Source organism: Dermacentor silvarum, chromosome 10 (genome assembly GCF_013339745.2).
Source record: "Dermacentor silvarum isolate Dsil-2018 chromosome 10, BIME_Dsil_1.4, whole genome shotgun sequence".
In the NCBI taxonomy this organism is placed as follows: Eukaryota; Metazoa; Arthropoda; class Arachnida; order Ixodida; family Ixodidae; genus Dermacentor; species Dermacentor silvarum.
The window spans coordinates 143,476,199-143,494,862 of record NC_051163.1 but is presented as its reverse complement, the minus strand read 5'-3'; the positions used below and the strand labels follow the sequence as shown (position 1 = coordinate 143,494,862).

Here is an 18,664-nt window from a genome sequence, read left to right as displayed (position 1 = left end):
ACCACTCCCCTCTTTAATGCCTTTAGCCCTGAGGGTAATAATAAATAAATAAAAGCTCCTGTGCCCTTTTCTCAAGAAATACAGGACTGGTCCCAGATCCTGATAGTATTGAGCTGTACAGACAGCACTTACAAGTAAACTTTGAACAGAAATTTTTAGGCATCGTACTAGACGCAAAACTAACGTTTGTTCCCCACTTAAATTATATTAAGAACAAATGCCTAAGAACTATGAATGTCCTAAAAATCTTATTACATACAACGTGGGGTAGTGATGGGAAGTGCTTCATCATGATGAATCTGCACAAAAGTCTCATACGTGCAATGCAAATTCCTTGAAGATGCTTGACGTCATCTAGGTATCCGCTTAGCGACTGGTGTCTTCAGGACAAGTCCAGTTCAGCTCAGTTTTGTTCCTTAAAGGCCCCTTTTTCGGGGGCATTACACAATGAGTTGGATTTTATTAATTAACAAACAAGCACTGAAAATTGCTTTAATATTGAAGGTCATCACTAATACGGTCTTGGAAAGTAGAGGATGAAGCGATGTTGGTGATGCCCCTGGACAGGCCGTTCCAGTCTGTAGCTGCTCGAAAAAAGAATGAGGCAGTAGAGGTAGTGCACGATGATGGGCAGGTAACCCAAAGTGGATGATTGGTTCATCTTAAGTATCGTAACAGCGCAAACAATACAGGGACAAAAGGAAGGAAAAATGACAACACGGCGCTGACTCTCAACTGATATTTTATTGAAGGATCGTCTAATATATATACAAAAAATTTCAAAGAACCATGACTTGCGCAAGACACAGTGATACATCAAGGCCGTGGCGACAAACTTGGCATAATCAAAAGTTGCAGAAGTAATGAAATTCCTTGTCATGAAGAGCGATCGACGGTTCACTGATGCATTCCGTGCCCCTAATCGTTATATTGTATGCCTCAGCGATTTCTCTTGTCAACTGGTTAGTGTGTTTGAAGATGATAGAAGTCTTGTCAAAAAGGGGGCGACACCCGCATGAGTTACAATGTACCGGAAGATGACGTGGTTCAACTCCTTGAAGAGAGAGCTCATGCTCCCTAAGTCGTACGTTTACACAGCGTTTTGTTTGGCCCACATACTTATTACCACAAGATAACGGTATTGCATATACAACGTGTTTGACACATTTGATGTAGCTGTTCACATGTTTAACAGTGCATTTCCCTTTTGCCTGCTTATCTTTGAGCATATTGTCAATAATCGGACATATGCGCCCTATCTTAGGTTTCGCGGAAAACCAAACATCAATACCGTACCTAGAACCTACGTTCTTTAGCCCATGCACCATTTTGTGCACATAAGGAACTACCGCGTTTTTTCTTTTTTCATCTGACTTGGTTTTTCTGCCTTTGTTACTTATGTTTTTGACGCCAAGAAGCATACAGAAGAAATGAGCACATTTGGGTAACCAGAGTCTTTTAAACGAGTAACTTGATCATCAAAGGCAATCTTGGTCATATTGATCGACGACTTCTTCAGTGCAGCATTTAAGACAGTCTTCGTTATAGCTCTCTTCACAAGCTTAGAATGACCGGAATTGTAATTCAAAATGGGCTTGACCGATCTGGGATCATACTTCCAGCACATATGACTTTTACCAAAGGTTAATCGTAGGTCCAGAAATTGTAGTTGATGATTTTTAGGGAGTTCAAAAGTGAAGTTTAGGCCCATACCATGCTGTCTGAATAGCGTTAGAATTTCATCTACACCCAGGGGGTGAATGTCACTATTAATAAATATAATGAAATCGTCAACATATCGGAAAACGCCACTAGACAATTTAGCCAGGTGACATTCCAGTTGCCTGTCAATATAACCTAGAACTATGTCACTGATGATGGGAGCCACACACGTACCAATGCATAACCCCGATTTCTGTACATAAAGATCCCCTTGCCATGACACAAACGTGGATTCCAAGTAAAAAGAAAGAAGTTCAAGAAAGGCTTCTATTGATATGCCGCAACACTTAATGAAGTCTTCTTCATCGTTATCATATACTATGCACTCCTTAACACACTTCATAACCTGGGCATGTGGAAGGGAGTAATACTCATGCGGGTGTCGCCCCCTTTTTGACAAAACTTCTATCATCTTTAAACACACTAACCAGTTGACAAGAGAAATCGCTGAGGCATACAATATAACGACTAGGGGCATGGAATGCATCAGTGAACCGTCGATCGCTCTTAATGACAAGGAATTTCATTACTTCTGCAACTTTTGATTATGCCTAGTTTGTTGCCACGGCCTTGATGTATCACTGTGCCTTGCACAAGTCATGGTTCTTTGAAATTTTTTGTATATATATTAGACGATCCTTCAATAAAATATCAGTTGAGAGTCAGCACCGTGTGCAAAGCTGCGAAGGGTCACACGCTTTCACGGCATGCCTCCAGGGTGGAGGGGCATGCACTGGTGTGTGCGCCGGTCCAATGCAGTGGCACTCTTGTTAATGGTACGCGCAACACCACATGGATTAAGCCTGTTTCAACGATTTCTAACGACCATCTATGTCTTTCCACCATGGGATCAACGGCCGCTCAGGCATTCCTGCACTGGGAACAAAGATAACACTGAAAGTCTTGTTTTCGGACCAATGTGCTGCGAAATTGTAACTACGGATGCCAGCTTCAATGGTTGAGCGTTTTTAAGGGCGAGTGCATATATAGCAAACTACTGATATAACAGCCACTTTTCTTGGAACCATCAATTGATAGTTCGTTATAAATGGGTTCGCCTGTATTTCTCTTTATTGCATACCATCTAAGATTCTGGAGCATATATCACAATCTCTAATCTGGTCACTTCCCTCGAATCCAACTTGTTTTTTAGCAAATTGCAGCATGGATTTAGGAAATCGTTCTTACGTTTTATACATTGTTAGTTTCACAGCTACCATGGCATGACTAAAGTTACGCCGTAGGTATCCTAACATACGTTACCATTGTTAGCGTAGTTACACTGTGCTTTGCATCGTATTTTCATTTTCAGTTGTATGAGCCTTTAAAATTGCATCCTCGTATGTGCCCTTAGCTGTTTATACATTTGATGTCATTTTTTGTGTGTGTTATTATGTTTGTATTAACTGCACATGCCATTCTGGATCGAGGGTCCTGGGTCGACTATCTTTTTTTTTACTTTTTCAAGGCTTTTGACAAAATTAAACATCACCTCTTACTTTTACGTTTCCTCTTTTACGGTCCTCTTACGTTTAGGACCTTGAATATTAACTGCAGAATTCTCTCTTGGATTGATTTTTTTTAACTAATCATTCACAGTGCGTTGTTACCAATAATTCTGCCTCACCCAGTTACCTCTGGCGTGCCTCGGAGCTCTGTATTGGGCCCTTTACTTTTCATTATTTGTATTAATAATTTGCCTGTCATTCCGGGAATTAGTAACCATCTTGCTGTTGTTGTCGGTATTCGAAAAGAAAAAAAATGGCGCGAAGTTATCTACAAGTAGAAGAGTCTACTTTTATGAGAAGGGTGACTACGATGCAATTTAAAAAACTTGCTAATTTTTTTCTGATTTTTGAGTGCTTATCTGAGGAGCGTAATGTGCATGATATGTGGGACAATTTTAAGAACATGTTACTCAAGCTGGTAAGTGCACATATTCCCAATTTTAATTCTTTGCAGCTTAAAAAGCACAAACAGCCATGGGTAACAACTCATATACTGAAATTTATCAATAAAACGATGAAGTCATTAACGCATTCAAGAAAAGCAAATCAGCTGCTCATTTTGAAAAACTACATACGATTACACGCGAATATAAGCTAAAGATGACTACTTCACTGAACTGCACAACAAAATGAAATCAAACCCTAAAATCTTTTGGAAGTACTTAAAACAGTGTGGTTCAGATTCCTTCGGAATACAGGAGTTAAATTATAACGGTAAGATAATCACAGAAGACAGGGATAAAGCTGCGTGCCTAAACAATTTTTTCATTCGGTATTTCATTAGCCAAATCACCTACGCTATCCCATACTTAAAGGCAACTAAAGCAGAAAGAGACAAGGTAGACATCTCATCAGGAAAGGTATCAAAACCGCCCTAGGTTTACCAGCGTGCACATCAACCGAGACAATCCTCAACTTAGGAGTGTCAAACACCCTAGAGGAAATATGCGAGGCGAAACTCACGGCACAATATGTCAGACTAACTGGCAGCAAAACGGGCAGATCCATCCTTAGGAAACTGGGCTACCAGAATCCAGAATCGCGAGAGGGGATAACAGCCATCCCCAAAGAAATTGCCAACAGGTTAAGAATACCCCCCATCCCAAGAACCATGCATCCCATACACAACGAGGAATGCAGGAGAAGCAGAGTCCAAAGCTCTCTCCTCCAAAAACAAGGAGTAGTGAACGCCGATGTGGCAGAGTACCCAGGAGGGCACTACGCTGCAGTAGTAGTGAGCGCCAAAGGCGATCTAATCTCGAGCTGTAGCGTGAGACAGTCTTCACCAAAGAAGGCAGAGATGGAACCTATCAACCAGAATAATCATCACTGATTCTAAAACTGCAATCAAAGCCTATGACAACCAGTAAGGTGTCCAAAGAGGCCCCCAAAATTCTACAAGCAGGCAAGGAGAACATACCTAAAGACCTAATTAGAATAATATGGGCACCCGCCCATAGTGGACTCACAGGGAATGAGATCGCCAACGAGGTCGCCTGAGGACTCACACATCGAGCCCCAGCGCAGGCAGACTACTCCCTGTCCAAAAAGCGAGACTTAATCACATACAAAGAAATTCTACAAAACTATAAACTATAGAATGGGCAGGAGACCCCCCCGTAGATGTGTAGCACCCACCGACACTGCAACGCGGGGGCACTTTGGTCGGCGCTCTCAGCTGGCACCAACGTTGGCTGGCACCAAGGCGCCGGCTGTGAAGAAAGAGAAAAATAAAGAAGCGCAGCGCGTGCTCGGGGCGCAAGCTCGGCACACGCAGTGGCGTTCCAGAAGCCAGCCACGCTGGTCGTCGCAGCCGCCGCTCGGCTCGCCGCCTTCTGAGTAGGAACGACTGCATGACTCGTACAGCTGCCTTCACGTCCTCCTACATTGGTGACCCGGGAGAACGCGCCTTCCACCGAGTGACACGCTGTCATGGCCACCTGGCCGGAGCCACAGTTTGACCCGCCACTGCCGCCGTTCTCGCTCCGCTGCGTCTGGTTCGCTCAATTCGAGGCTGCTCTGGAGCTTAACCACATCTGGATCCAGGAGTTCAAGCATGCCGTACTCCTCGATGTCCTGCCGCTTGCTCTCCAGCTCCACCTCGGCGTTCTATCGCCTGGCCCGCGCCCGTACGACGAACTGCGGCACTCCGTCCTGAACTTCTACGGTGCTGCCTACCACCCTCTTCCAGTGGCTGACTGCACGGTGTGCGAATCGCTGCCTGCGTTCCCACTGCCAACGCTACCCTCATCTCGTCCTGTGCCCGTAAGCCACGACCAGGCAAGCCTTCCTCCCTCGACTTGCTCCGATACCATCTCGTCGACCACCTGATGCGCTACCGCACAGTCCCCAGCATCCGGCTCTCTCCAGGGGTCTCTTTCGTGCAAGTATGCGCACAATGTTGTCGCCGAGGGTATTGCCATGACCATGACACCGGCCACGTCATCGCCTTTCTCACCACCAACGATGGCAGGTGACAGTGGTGCCATCACCGACCCTACACCGGCTCCTGTGCCGCATGCCATCGGGTCTGGCGCCAACGACATCGCTCCTGCAACAACGAAACCCGACCCGTCCATGCAGTCTGCTGAGCCGGTCTCCGAGGCGGCGCGCGAGCTCAGGTACTGCGCTGATCCCACTGCCTCCGACTCTGCCGGCTACCACGGACACGGGTCATGACCTTCTGCGACCCCCACTACATCCCACGTCAGGCGTCCTCACCGAACCACCGGACGCTCCTGTGGCCCCTGAACCTACTTTGCCTTGCCGGCCAGTGGCTTCCTCACGATGCACATCATCGCCAGCTGCGTCGGATCATTGTCGCCGGATCATTGATCACAACACAGCACAACATCCCCGCGCAATGCATGCGTCATGGCCCGTGCAGCACTTCAACTCCATCGCTCGTGCGTGCACCCTACACGCCACGCAACGGTGCGGTACGTAATACGCTGCCGACAATGCTCGCACGGGTACTGCCGGCGTACCATTCGCCTCACAGGCCTCTCTGTTCCTCCTTCAAGAAGCAAGGGCCAATCATTATATCGTCAGCTGGACGCGCCACTCCCAGCAGTGTCCGTTCTGCGAGTCCCTCGACCGTTGCGGAGCTCCCAGTGCCGCCCGCCTGAGTAGTGGTGGCAACCGGATGCCTTCAAGTTCACAACTCGGACTGGCTACGGACACTCTTCAATCGCGATTCAACTGGCTTGTCTTTTCAACGTGCTGTCTGGGTGGAACCTGGGCGCCCACTGACGCCGCAATGCGGGGCGCTTTGGTCGGCGCTCTCAGGTGGCACTAAGGCACCGGCTGTAAAGAAAGACAAAAATAAAGAAGCACAGCGCGTGCTCGGGGCGCAAGCTCGGCACCTCCCCATATCTATATCCCATATGGGTACCTCCCCATATCCTACACAAATGCCATCCTGATGCAAAAACTGTGAAGGCATAGCGGCCCTTGCTCTGGGCTTGCCCAGTGCTAAACGGTCTAGATGGGAACCAAGAGTCATGGGAATCCTCCCTCTATAGCCAGGAAGGACAAGCCCAAAAGCAAGTCACCTGTCAAGCCGACGTCTAGGGGGGAGGTAGACGGTGAAGCTGCGTCTCACCCCGATCATCTCTGACGGGTGCAAATAAAGTGCTTTCTCATTCGGTATTCTTACCCAACTACACCTGTCATACTCATCCACCTATAATGAATATTTCACCTATGCTTCCTGTTGAGCGTAGTGTTAATGTAATTGAAAAACTATTGAAGGATATTGATGAGAGTAAATCTAGTGCTCCGGGTGGAATTTCCCCACGTGTATTCAAAACGTTGCGCGGGGCCAATTTCTATGTACCTTTATTTAATTTTTGAAAAATCTCTATCGACAGGTATTTTACCACGACTGGAAAATTCCCCTTGTTGTTTCGATACATAAAGGTGGGTCCAAAATTATGTTGGTAACTATAGGCCAATATCACTTAGGTCTATCCCGTGTAAAATACTTGAACATATCTTATAGTATTGTGTATGTTTTGATGATACGAATTTCGGGTGATACGAATATTTCTCGCAACCCCGTGAGATTCGTATCACCGAGGTTTTACTGTATAAAGAAATAACAAATCATTTAATTGAGCATAAGGTACTAATTACCGAGCAGCATGGCTTTCATAGGGGACTATCTTGCACAATGCAACTAGTTGAGTTTTATCATGACATAATATCGAGCGTAGATGCAGGAGGACAGGTAGACGGTGTGTTCCTGGATTTTCGGAAAGCCTTTGTTTGACACGGTATCGCATTCACTTTTACTGTTAAGCTAAATACCCCAAGAAAACATTGATGTGACTGTTTTTAAATGGATTGAATGTTACCTTTCCCGAAGAGGGCAAAGTGTAATACTGAATGGAAAATGCTCCGAATATGCAGATGTTAAGTCAGGAGTCCCAGAAGGCTCCATTCTGAGTCTGCTATTATTTTTAATTTACATATTTCTGCCGGAATTTCATCTTCTATACGGTTGTTTGTGCCATGATATTAGAAAAGGAAAGAAATTTGACTTGGAATCCCTCCTAATCCAAATGACAGATAGCACCCTCAACCGGAATGACGGAACCCTCCCCCCCATCTACACGCGCTGATTACCTCATATTTTAACTTCATATAAACATTGTATCGCACGTCCTTGATTTAATTGTGAACAAGGCTCCCGTCAGGGGAGCTGAAACGTCTTTTCTTGTATTCATTCAGTGGTCGGTGTCCTTCTTTTTTACCCTTCTTCCTGTTTATACATTTGATGTCATTTTTTGTGTGTGTTATTATGTTTGCGTACTCCACTCCCCTCTGTAAAGCTTTGTGTACTTGAGGGTAAATAAATAAACAGCGAGCTGAATGTTACTCTTCTGAGTGCAGTGCAAGCAAAAACACAATTAAGGCATTAAACACAATTAAGATTTTTTCGCACTTTACTGGGCTGTATGCGTGACCACTTTATTCTTTGTGACAAGATCCCCTCAAGGCTCTAATTAAGGAAGCGACAAGCTGCTGCACTTGCATTACATTTACAATTTTATGCATTTAAGTGTTTAATGCAGGTGCACTCATGTTCCCAAGATTTCTTCAGTATTGGCATAATGTTATTGCTTCACTCCATACGAAATAAAATACATCTGCAGGAGAACTGCAATGTAAAGAACTTGGCTGTTTCTCAGCTATACAATTTCTGGTAGCTTCACGATCATCTCAACATCACCATGCTGGATATACAGCAGTAACACTCATAGGACGTGAAATTAGCCAATAGAAATGTAGAAATTCGCGACAGTATGGCAGCAACGATGGCATGATGATTACTGTATGACGGCAACAGAATGAAAAAAGAATGATAGCAATGGTGTGATAATGGATAATGGGATGACAGTGCTGCAACTACAATGCTTGCATGATGGTAATTGGAGGACGAGGCTGGAATGACCACGATGGCCTGATAACAATGGCATGATTGCGATGACAGTATGGCGACTTCATAATGGTGATAATGGAATGAAGGCAATGAAATGATGACTGCAGAACGACCACAGCGTGTTTGTGTTGAAGCTCACATCCACGCCTACATACATCATCTGCCACTCCTGGCCACCTTGGTTCTCACTATATCTGGTGCTGGTTCGCACTATGTCCGGTACCAGCCAATCATGCAAGACAGTGGACAGCAGGCAGAACGAAGAGCTGAGGTTGGGGCTAGTAGGTAGGTACTGAATGACTGCAGTAAGCTACTGTGAAACAAGGGCACAAAGAAAGGATGCAGACGACACTGAGCAAGCGCAATGTTGATAACTGTAACGGTGGTGCAGTGGTAGAGCATCAACCTCCATTGTATGGGACCCACATACCCAAAACCTTATTGACCGCTTAGAAGCGCTTCAGAATCGGGCTGCTCGTTTCGTGACTGAAAATGGATCTTTCCTAGCAGTATAACTGAAATAAAACACTCGCTCAGCTGGCCTAATCTTTCAACGCAGCGGAAGCTTGCCCGCATTACTTTCCTACGCGACATCTACCTTAATCGTACAGCTGTAAACAGGGGTACTTATTTAGAACTCCAGCATATATAGTCGCTGTGACCATCCATTTAAGATAAAACAAATAACCACACGCACATCTCTTTTCATGAATTCTTTTTTTCTGTTTTCTATCAAGTGTTGGAATCGCCTTCCATGGGACGCCATGAACATGGTCCTCAAAGAACGTTTCATCGAAGTTGTGAGCCAACATGTGTTGAATGTATAAAGCTATGTTGGTGTTGCTGGTTTGGTATTATTTATTGTTGCTAATTTTGTTGATGTTGGTATACTGCTATATGTAGTTTTCCTGCTATATGCATCCTTTTGTATTGCACAACTTTGTTAATTCAGTGCACTTGTTCACTTTTTCTTATATTTATGCACATTTGTTTGCTCTTATTCTTGTATTTCAAACCCCCCTACTATTACGCCTTCGGGCGAATGTAGGTATTGAAGTAAACAAATTTTTAAAAACTCATAATTGCGAGAGATACTAGGTTTGAATCCCGGTGCTACTGGAAACCCATCGGTTTTCAAATGAGTAGAGACGTACCACGATCTAGCGTAGTGTTTAGACGCAACCAAGGACGAAAAAAATAAACGATCAGGACAGGAAAGAGCGTCAGCGCTTGGTTGTTTATATGGGTTCTCATCTCAAAAGGGGGCTCTATAGAGATTTCCCGGTTCCCCTTGTTCAATTATAGGCTGCCTTGTTGTAGAGCATGCACTGTGGCTGTGGAGGCAGACTAGAGCTCCCTTTGGATAGCTACGAGTAAAATAGGCACAATTCCAGATGCTCAATCATTACGGGAGAATGGAGCATTTCACCCCAACCATCCCTTCCTAATAGGTAGCAATTTCCCACATGGGAAATGCCCCCCCCCCCCCCCCCCCCTTTCTTTCAGAATTTTGTTGTGCCCACAGGGGTCGACAGGATTTGCATAGTGTGGGCTCCTTTCCCAGGCCGATGCACCCCTAAAGGCCCAACCGCATGCACGCGATTTTCGAGCGACAGCGACAAGCGACGAGCGACCGGTTTTGCCGTCGCGGAGGGCTATCCGTCGCTGTCGCTGGTCGCGTCGCCGGTTTCTGGCCAGCCAGAAAATATCGCTTGTCGCCCGGAAGTCAGCGCGACGACATCCGCTGGGGACAACGATTGCACAACAACATGGCAGCAATCAGTCTGCCCGCTTCGATCTGAATTCGCTCTTGCAACTTGCTCTCTGCTGTGACAGCAAAAAATAAATAGTACAATCAGCCATCGCTTCACCTCATCGCTAGATGAAGACTAAGTATCGGCGCTCTCTTGTCGTTATTATTGAGATCGGTTGTTTTGTTTTGACGCTGTTAGGCCTGAGATGCCACCGAGAGCCGAGAAAGTGTTTTAAGTTTTATTCAACAGATGGCGCCACGGCACCTTACGCTGGCGGCATGGGACGGAGTTCCACTGGGGATGCATGGGACGGATTTTCACTGGGGATGATAGCATATTTTAGCTATAGGTCTAGATAAAACATTGACCTTTTGATAAAATTTAGATTTCTTTACGCGCGCAAGATAACATTTATTCGCACAACAATGTAAATCCGTCGCTACTCTTTTTCGCGATGTCGCGTTCATGTGGTTGCTCCACGCCGCGACACGACAGCGCGACAGGGTGTGCCTGTCGCGTCGCTTGTCGCTATTGCTTGAATATCGCGTGCATGCGGTTGGGCCTTAAAGAATGCCGAGTGTCGGGTCGGAGGACACCTGTGCCAATTTAGATAACCAGTGGGCAACTGGCGGCAACATGGTTTTGAACCTGCAACCTCTCGCAGCCGAGGGCAGAGGACACTCAACCACGAGGCCACGACTGGGATCTAGCAAAGAAAGCTTAGCTTTAAGGCGACACAGCATTGTTCGTCGATTGCCTGTGGGTTCTGGAAATGCTAGTACAGGATGCAGTGCCACGAAGCCATGTCACAGTCCTCGCCCTCGTATAAAAAATTGCGGCAGAACCCATCTCACCGTGACTGTCTACGGGAATGCGTTGGCGTTGAATCAATGTAGCGACACAATGTATTGCCACCGTTGAAAAGGGTTATGTATGAGGCGTGTAATGCAGCACGACTCCTCGTGCGTGCTTCCCTAAAAACACTCAGCACCATCTAGCACCGCCTCCGAAATGCATTGCGGTGCGTGCGAAGCTTAGAAACACGTTATGCGGCAACCGAGCTTTTCTCTCGCTTTCTTTTCTCTCGACTTCTCGCCAGCAGCACTGGCGAGAAGTCTGTGGATGGCCTCCGAGATAAAGAAGTATGGTGCCTGCAAACGCTTCCCACACACTCGGTGACCCACGGTGGCGAGAGGCTCAATGAAGAGCGACACATACCCTGTGCTATCATGGTATTCATTGAAAGCGGCACTTACCCAGTGTATCTGTGGCACAGCCTGCTAATGCATCAGATTGCGGTCCTTGAGGAACCCTTGTGACATGGGCTCAGCATCGAAGAAATTTAAAGGATCTTTTTCATCATTGTAAAGCAGCACATTCCCATTTACCCAAGTTGGCGTCATTGAAGAGCAGCACACACCTACTACCCAGTGACCCAAGTTGTAATCGAAGAGGTTCATTGCAGGCCAGCACAAACTCCAAGTCAGCATAGAAGCAATTCGAACAGCAATGCCTATCCGCATCTACAGTGTCGGCATGAAGGGGTTCGTTGAAGAGCAGCATGCTCAGTGAGCCAAGTTGGTAGGTTTCGAACCTCAGCACAGCAGCCTGATTCGCTAAATATTTGACCACAGCAGTGATCTAGATAGGCGGGAAAACGGTTAGATACAAACATACACAGGTAGCTAGCCCCCAGAAAGTGCGTGACATACCCAAAGAGTGCTAACACATTAAAAGCTGTTTCCAAATGAACTCAAGCCCAGACGATTTACTTATGCGTATGTTTTTGGTTCCTGCAGGTAGTGTGGAAGCACATCTTGAACGTGTACCCAGACGGGCTAACAGGCCGAGAACGGCTAGCGTACATGCGCCGCAAGAGTGACCAATACGTGCAGCTGCGCACTGCATGGAAGGCGCTGCTGGACAAGCCGGACTACAGCGGTGACATCCAACTGGTGACAAACATGGTGCGCAAAGACGTACTACGCACCGACCGCACAAACCCGTTCTTCGCGGGTGGGGACGACAACACCAACGTGGTCTCGCTCTTCAACTTGCTCACCACTTTTGCCCTCAACCACCCGGCACTCTCGTACTGCCAAGGCATGAGTGACTTGGCCTCCCCTTTGTTGGTGGTGATGCGTGACGAGCCACATGCGTACGTGTGCTTCTGTGCGCTCATGCGGCGCCTAGCACCCAACTTCAACTTGGACGGAGAGGCAATGACGCTCAAGTTCCAGCATTTGTCCGACCTCGTCGAGCACTTTGACCCAGTGTTCTTCAGGTGTGTAGAGTACCGTTTTGTTGTTCTTGCTGCTCACCACACGTTTTGCGCAGGTACCTCGAGGAACACGGTGCCCAGGACCTGCTCTTCTGCTACCGTTGGCTGTTGTTGGAGCTGAAGCGCGAGTTCGCCTTCGACGATGCGCTTCGCATGCTTGAGGTGCTGTGGAGCTCCCTGCCGCCGTTGCCTCCGGAGGGCGAGTTGCCATTATTCGAGCGGCCCTACCAGCTAGACGGTGAGGGCCCGCCGCCGCCACGCGTAGTATCCGCCAACCCGTACAGCAAAGTGCGTGCCATTCGTCGCCAGAGCTCACCTGTATTGCGCGGAGGGCCGAGCAGCGATGATGAAGACGAGGCATACGAGCGTGACCTGGACGGTGGCTGGTGCAACGGCGGTGGCTCCGACTCCGACGACAAGCCGTCGAACAATACTAGTGAGGGCTACGTGTCTGAGGGCGCGTCATCTCGTGAGGCTTCGACTGACGACTCCTCGGGTGTTGTGCCGTGGACCGCTAAGCCGAAGACATTGCCGCGGCCGCAAGAGCTTGGCGGCGGCAACCCCTTTATGATGTTCTTGTGCCTGACACTGCTTATGCAGCATCGTGATGTGATCATGCGCAATGGCATGGACTACAACGAGCTGGCCATGCACTTTGATAAAATGGTGCGTCGACACCACCTGCAGAAAGTACTGCATCAGACGAGGGCTCTGTACGCTGAGTACCTGCGCCTCGGTTGGGACGAGCATGTGTGATTTCACCGTTGTGAGACTATCCATGCCAGTGCAGGGCTGCCAATGCACCCTGACTCACTCTTGAACCGGTGATGATACGTCGGGCGCAGCCATGACATGATGATCTGTGATACTGAGTGCGCAATTACAGTATTGCCTTCGCTAAGAACTCGAATTATGTAAATTTTTGCAGGCTTGAAGAAAAAAGAAACAGTGTGAAAGAGATGAGGACGACAAGAAGACAGGTACAGTGGACAGGCGCTAACTTCCAAATAAATTTTATTTGAAGAAACAAGGTTTATATACATGAAGAACGAATTGCACCACCGTGACGTCATGAATGAATGAATGAACAACTTTATTTGTCAGGATTAAAACCCTGCAGGATCTGCGGGGGTGGGCGGCGACAGAGACATCTACTCGTGGTAAAGCCCCATCACCTCGACGGCCCAGCGCAGGACGTCGTCCTGCACTGGGCACCAGGCACCTGTCGACAAAGAGATTGCCTCTCTGTTGCGACCGTGACGTCATGAACTGTCTGTTGCAATAGAAAGGCAATCTCTGTGTCGACAGGTGCCACTGATGGGCAACTGATGCATATGCCCTCGGCCCTCGCAATGTAAAAAGCTTCTAGTATCTCCCTTTCTGGTCTATCTCCGGAACGTGCCAGAGACTTGGTGTGATTAAGGTGTGGACGGCATTTGTGATGTTTACAATGTTCAGCCAAATGACCTCCAGCATTGTTATTTACGGCCCAGTTGTGCTCTCATGCCCTTTAATTGTAACAACGCCCTGTTTGCCCAATATATATACCTGGTTGCAGCTTAGAGGGATTTCACAGACATTTCTTGTGCATGCATTGTGCTGCATGTTTCTTAGAGCAAGGTTCCGGTTTTGCTTTGGTTTCCATAGGGCATATCATGGCCAATTTTGATGACACACTAAATACAAGATTAACGTGCCATTGTGCAACCTTGTTGAGGTTGTGGACCCTGTGCTAATATTGGATCGCGTGTACCCTCCTGCTATCATCTGGATTTTTTTGTTAATTCGCTTCCTGACCTGTTTGATCTTTTGTAGAAGCTTATCGCAGACGCTAGAAACTAAATAAAACGGGAGACCGACTTGGCTAAGTCTTGTAACCTGGTTGTTAAAGCTGCTTTCTACTTTGTGAGCACAAGATTTATTTAGTGCTTCCTTTAGACTCGTCATTACAAATTTGGAGTAGGCACTGTCATACGATATCAACTGCTTGTTCAACCTTGACTGGTATTCCCAACACACATGTGTGTTCATTAACGTGAGCTTCAAATCCAAGAAACGAATGCAGTTGTCACTTGGCCACTCACATGTGAAGTTTAGAGCCTCTGATGCATTTCTAAAGGTGTTAATTTCCATTTCTACTGTCAATTATCCTTGACTGTGATACCTCGTTAATGACCACCAGGTAGTCGTCTACATACCTAAGTACGATAGGAGCACACAACTGATCCAGAATGCTATTTACCCATTTGTCAAAGGTGCTAAGAAAGATATCCAATAGAATAGGAGTGAGCGCCGATCCAATGTAAATACCCTTTCGTTTGCGGGAAGTTTACGTATACTGCTGGTTTTCGTAACTAACGACGGTGGATTGAAGGTACAAGGTCTAAAGTTGTAGAAACCAGTCACTATTCACTCCAGTTACACAACTGAACCTCAATTCACCAAAGCCTTCTATCTTTAATGGCACGGAGTTCTTCTTCATGAGGAACTGCATAATATAAGTCGTTCACTGAAAACGCGCACATACCACTCCTTGTCCCTTCTTCTAAAGTCTGCACAGCAAGGCTGAGGTGGGCGTTCTGGAAATTTTTTTTTTCTCCTTTAGGGGCAATAGTCTCCAAGAAGAAGACTTGGCAGATGCAAGTAGGGCAATACCTCAAGCACCATTTATGCCAATGGCCTTTAGATGACCCTTTCCTTGTGTGGAGCTCAACTGAAGCTGTGCAGACTTTAGAAGGGACCTGGAGTGGTGTTTATGCATTTTCACTGGATGTGGAAGGCTTATATTATGCAATTCCTCAGGAATGAGTACTCCATGCCATTAGGAATAAGATAAAATACTTTGGTGAATTTAGGTTCACTTGTGTAACTGGAGTGAATAGTGACCAGTTTCTGGAACTTCTGAACTTTTACCTTCAATCCACCGTCATTACTTACGAAAACCAGCAGTATGTACAGCACAAGGGTATTGGCATTTGATCGTCGCTCACTCCAATCCTATCAGATATTTTCTTAGCACCTTTGACAATGTGTAAATAGCATTCTGGATCGGTCGTTGTCGACGACTACCTGGTGGTCGTTAACGAGGTACCACAGTCAAGGCTAGGTGACACAGTAGAAACGGTAATTAACACTTTTAGAAACACGGTGGCATCTCTGAACTTTACGTGTGAGCAACCAAGTGACACTTGCATTCGTTTCTTGGATTTGAAGCTCACATTAATGAACACGCATGTGTGTTGGGAATAACAGTCAAGATTGAACAAGCAGTTGATATCGTATGACAGTGCCTACTCCAAATTTGTAAAAAGAGGAGTTGTAATGACGACTATTCACAAAGTAGAAAGCAGCTTTCACAACCAGGTTACAAGGCTGAGCCAAGCTGGTGTCCTGTCTTATTTATTTTCTAGCGTCTGGGATAAGCTTCTTCAAAAGATCAAACAGGTAAGGGAGGGTACATATGATCCGATATTGGGACAGGGTGTCCTACAACCTGAAGAAGGTTGCACAAAGAAGGTTAAACTTGTCTTTAGTGCGCCATGTAAAGTGACCAAGATATGCCCTATGGTGACCAAAGCAAAACCAGAATCTTGGTCTAAGAAACATGTAGCGCAATACACACAATGCACAAGAAATGTCGTCGATGAAATCCCCCTAAGCTGCAACCAAGTACATATTGGGCAAATAGGGGCATTGTTACAATGAAAGGGCACGAGAGCACAACTAGGTCATAAAAAACAATGCAGGAAGTCATTTGGCTGAACATTGTAAACATCACAAATGCCGTCCACACCCTAATCACGCCAATTTTTTGGCACATTCCGGAGATAAGCTAGAAGAGATTGCAAGAACGGAGGTCTGTTCATTAGCTGCTCTTGCCAACAAAGAGATTGCCTTTCTGATGCAATAGAGAGCTCATAACATCATCATCAGCACCACCCTATTTTTATGTCCACTGCAGGACATACCAGTTACCCTTTCTTGCGCTAGCTGAGTCCAATTTCTACCTGGAAGTTTCCTCATTTTATCACCCCACCTAGTTTTCGGTCGTCCTCGACTGCACTTCCATTCTCTTGGCACCCATTCTGTAACTCTAATATTCCATTCATGATGTCCCAGTGGTAAAATTCGTTTTTCATGTATATAAACCTTGTTTCTTCAAATAAAATTTAATTGGAAGATAGCGCCCGTCCGTTGTACCTGTCTTCTTTTTGTCTTCGTCTCTTTTGTGCTGTATTTTTTCAAGTATGTTGCACCAACTCGCCCACATCAAGCTCCTACTGCTTGTTTATGTGAAAACTCATTCGTGTATGGACTGGGCAGAAATGCACAAAGCTCACATACGTATTTTTGTCTGGACATCGTCGGTATGAACACAACCTACTTTACTTTAAAGAAGCCAGATGCCCCGCGCACACTGGCTGCGAGACAATTGCCATGTCTGTTTTGCTGCAACAGTCATGCAACGTCAATGGAGGTGGGTTTTTCCATTACACACTAGCTTCTTCAGCAAGTTCCCTTTCTGGACTCCTTTTCGGTTGGATGTACATTCTTAAATGAGATAAGCATTATTACCAATTCCATCAATAGGAACCTGTCATCACAGCATGAGCCACGAGGTGCTTCAAGTTGCCCTTCAATGTTTTCAAGATAACTGCGAGAATAACAGTACAGTTCAGATTGACTGAAAGTTGATTTTTTTGTGCTATCATTGCTTCTCTAAATAAGTTCTATCAAGATGTGTTATTACAGATGGCTCACTTTGGTCCCGAACCCAGTAATGAGGCTTGACTGCATCACCATTCCTATTCTTGACCTTTTCAAAGCAGTTGGTAGGTTACTGTCTCGCTTCATTTGGGGCCTCTTCTGTGAAGTGTCCAGGGGTGGGATTTGAACTAGGGTACTTCATAACCATATGCTCTATCCATAAGGCAACAAACATAGAGTGAATAAACGTTACCACTTTGCTGGATTGACGTCTGCATAACGTTGCATACTTATAAAGTATTATACAGATTTTTCGAACTCCCTAAGGGCCGCGAAAACGTCCGAAAAAATGAATGCATGCCTTTTACTGCCCCTAATGGCTCAAACCGCCACAGGCACGTCCGAAAAAGCTCTGAAAGCCTGCCAGTACACTCATTAGGCATATCGGTGCTCGTATTGTGACAGGAAACAGCGGGTGCACACGTGTATAATTAAGGAATACATACTGTGACCCGTGACAAATATGTCCTTTCCCACTCTTGGTATGCTTCACTGCAATACTTTGTCGTGTGTTTCGCCGTGTTACACTGCTGCATTGAGGCAAAGCTGACTTCAGTGGTGCACCGACGGGGAGGGGGGGGGGGTTCGGGCGTTGTAACCCCCCCCCCCCTACCCGTCCAGCCCCACCAGTCCAACATGCACCTTAAGCGCCCTGTTCACATTGTCATTACAATTCAGGAGGTGACTTGCGGTCGAATTTTTATGATTAACGAAAACACTCTATCAATGTCTTGTATTTATTCATTCACTCTTAAATTCCTTTGAGTAAAATGCTGAAGAAATAAACATCGTCATCATCCTTGGTGTCATTATTGTAATTATTAGGCATTTTATTTGCTGTTGGATTCCTCTGGCTAAAGCAAGGAAATTGCATATTATGGCATATTATGCAAAGTGCTTGCTTCCCCCCCCCCCTGGCAGAGATCCTTTGTGCAACGCGCCGTGCTTTCTGAGCTTCGAAGCCAATGGTGAGGATTACAAAGGCGGAGTCGGCACCATTGCCGAAGGTGGTGAATTCCTTCAAGAAAAACACGGCATCGAACGGCGAGAAGCTTAATAACGAACGTCGAAGCAGCTATGCCTAGTGTTCCCGCGGTGTTGGCTACTGCTACCAGTGGTTCTACGTGCGGGATCACCGGTTCGAAGCGGTGAGATTGTCGAAATGGTGCCTTTAGTGGCTGCGATT

General features: G+C 46.3%; 1 protein-coding gene across 9 annotated transcripts in view; it reads left to right on the top strand.

Annotated features, from left to right (window-relative positions):
* LOC119431025 (TBC1 domain family member 25-like) overlaps positions 1 to 18,277 on the top strand; it is a 330,392-nt gene extending 312,115 nt beyond the window's left edge. For all 9 annotated transcript variants that reach the window (XM_049657439.1, XM_049657436.1, XM_049657441.1 and 6 more), the window contains 2 exons: positions 12,230 to 12,714; positions 12,768 to 18,277. In XM_049657439.1, coding sequence (XP_049513396.1) covers positions 12,230 to 12,714; positions 12,768 to 13,467 — 1,185 coding nt within the window. In that variant the 3' untranslated portion in view covers positions 13,468 to 18,277. The remainder of the gene's footprint in view (positions 1 to 12,229; positions 12,715 to 12,767) is intronic.
* Positions 18,278 to 18,664: the final 387 nt, after the last annotated feature.